This window comes from Phalaenopsis equestris, unplaced genomic scaffold (assembly GCF_001263595.1).
Source record: "Phalaenopsis equestris unplaced genomic scaffold, ASM126359v1 Scaffold188772, whole genome shotgun sequence".
Taxonomy (NCBI): Eukaryota; Viridiplantae; Streptophyta; class Magnoliopsida; order Asparagales; family Orchidaceae; genus Phalaenopsis; species Phalaenopsis equestris.
In genome coordinates, this window is record NW_018208721.1 from 1 (window position 1) to 760 (window position 760).

Consider the following 760-nt stretch of genomic DNA (forward strand, 5'->3'; position numbering starts at 1 on the left):
TCAATAAAAATGGATATGGTGCAGCTTAGAGCTTTGGTATAATACCATTTTGGTTCTTTTAACTGGATATATGAAGAATGCTGAGGTTGCACTTGATGCTCTGTCAATATGGTACTCATCTTTGTTTTAAAAATTTTATATTTTTATTATGTTAACTTTTGTTAGCAATTATGCTGGTTTGATCTGACTTTCTTGGTAATATTTTTCATCAGCCTTAATATTAATGGGTGGGAGATGATGATAGCTATTGGTTTTCTGGGAGCTGCTGGGTAATCTCTCAACATCTGATGTAATTTATACTTTCTGACAGCTGAAATGTATTAAAATATTTTATTTATTACAGTGTGAGAGTGGCAAATGAGCTTGGAGCTGGAAGTGCAAAGCGTGCAAAATTTGCAATTGTTAATGTTGTCGTGACTTCCCTGTCCATTGGATTAATATTGTTCACGTTCTTTATAATTCTTCGAGGAAAGCTGGCTTATGTATTTACTAATGACCCAGAAGTTGCCAGAGCTGTCGCAGATCTCTCCCCTTTATTAGCCTGCTCTATACTTCTCAATAGTGTTCAACCAGTTCTTTCAGGTGAGCCAACAGTTTTGCTTCGACGTTTTCTTTTTTTGGGAAATTTACATGCATACCACACAACTCTTATGTATTTAGATATCTAACACCTTCAAAATAGTATGCAAACATTTATTATTATTATAATAGGGATAATTACATAGAGACCACCCGAAACATTGATATTTACAAATTAACC

The 760-nt window shown here is 34.1% G+C and overlaps 1 protein-coding gene across 1 annotated transcript; it reads left to right on the top strand.

Annotated features, from left to right (window-relative positions):
* Positions 1–29: 29 nt before the first annotated feature.
* Positions 30–593, top strand: LOC110034493 (protein DETOXIFICATION 21-like; the record flags this gene model as incomplete). The annotated part of the gene is made up of 3 exons (XM_020738750.1): positions 30–111; positions 213–269; positions 344–593. Coding segments are annotated over exons 1-3 (348 nt in total), but the record flags the coding sequence as incomplete, so codon positions are not given.
* Positions 594–760: the final 167 nt, after the last annotated feature.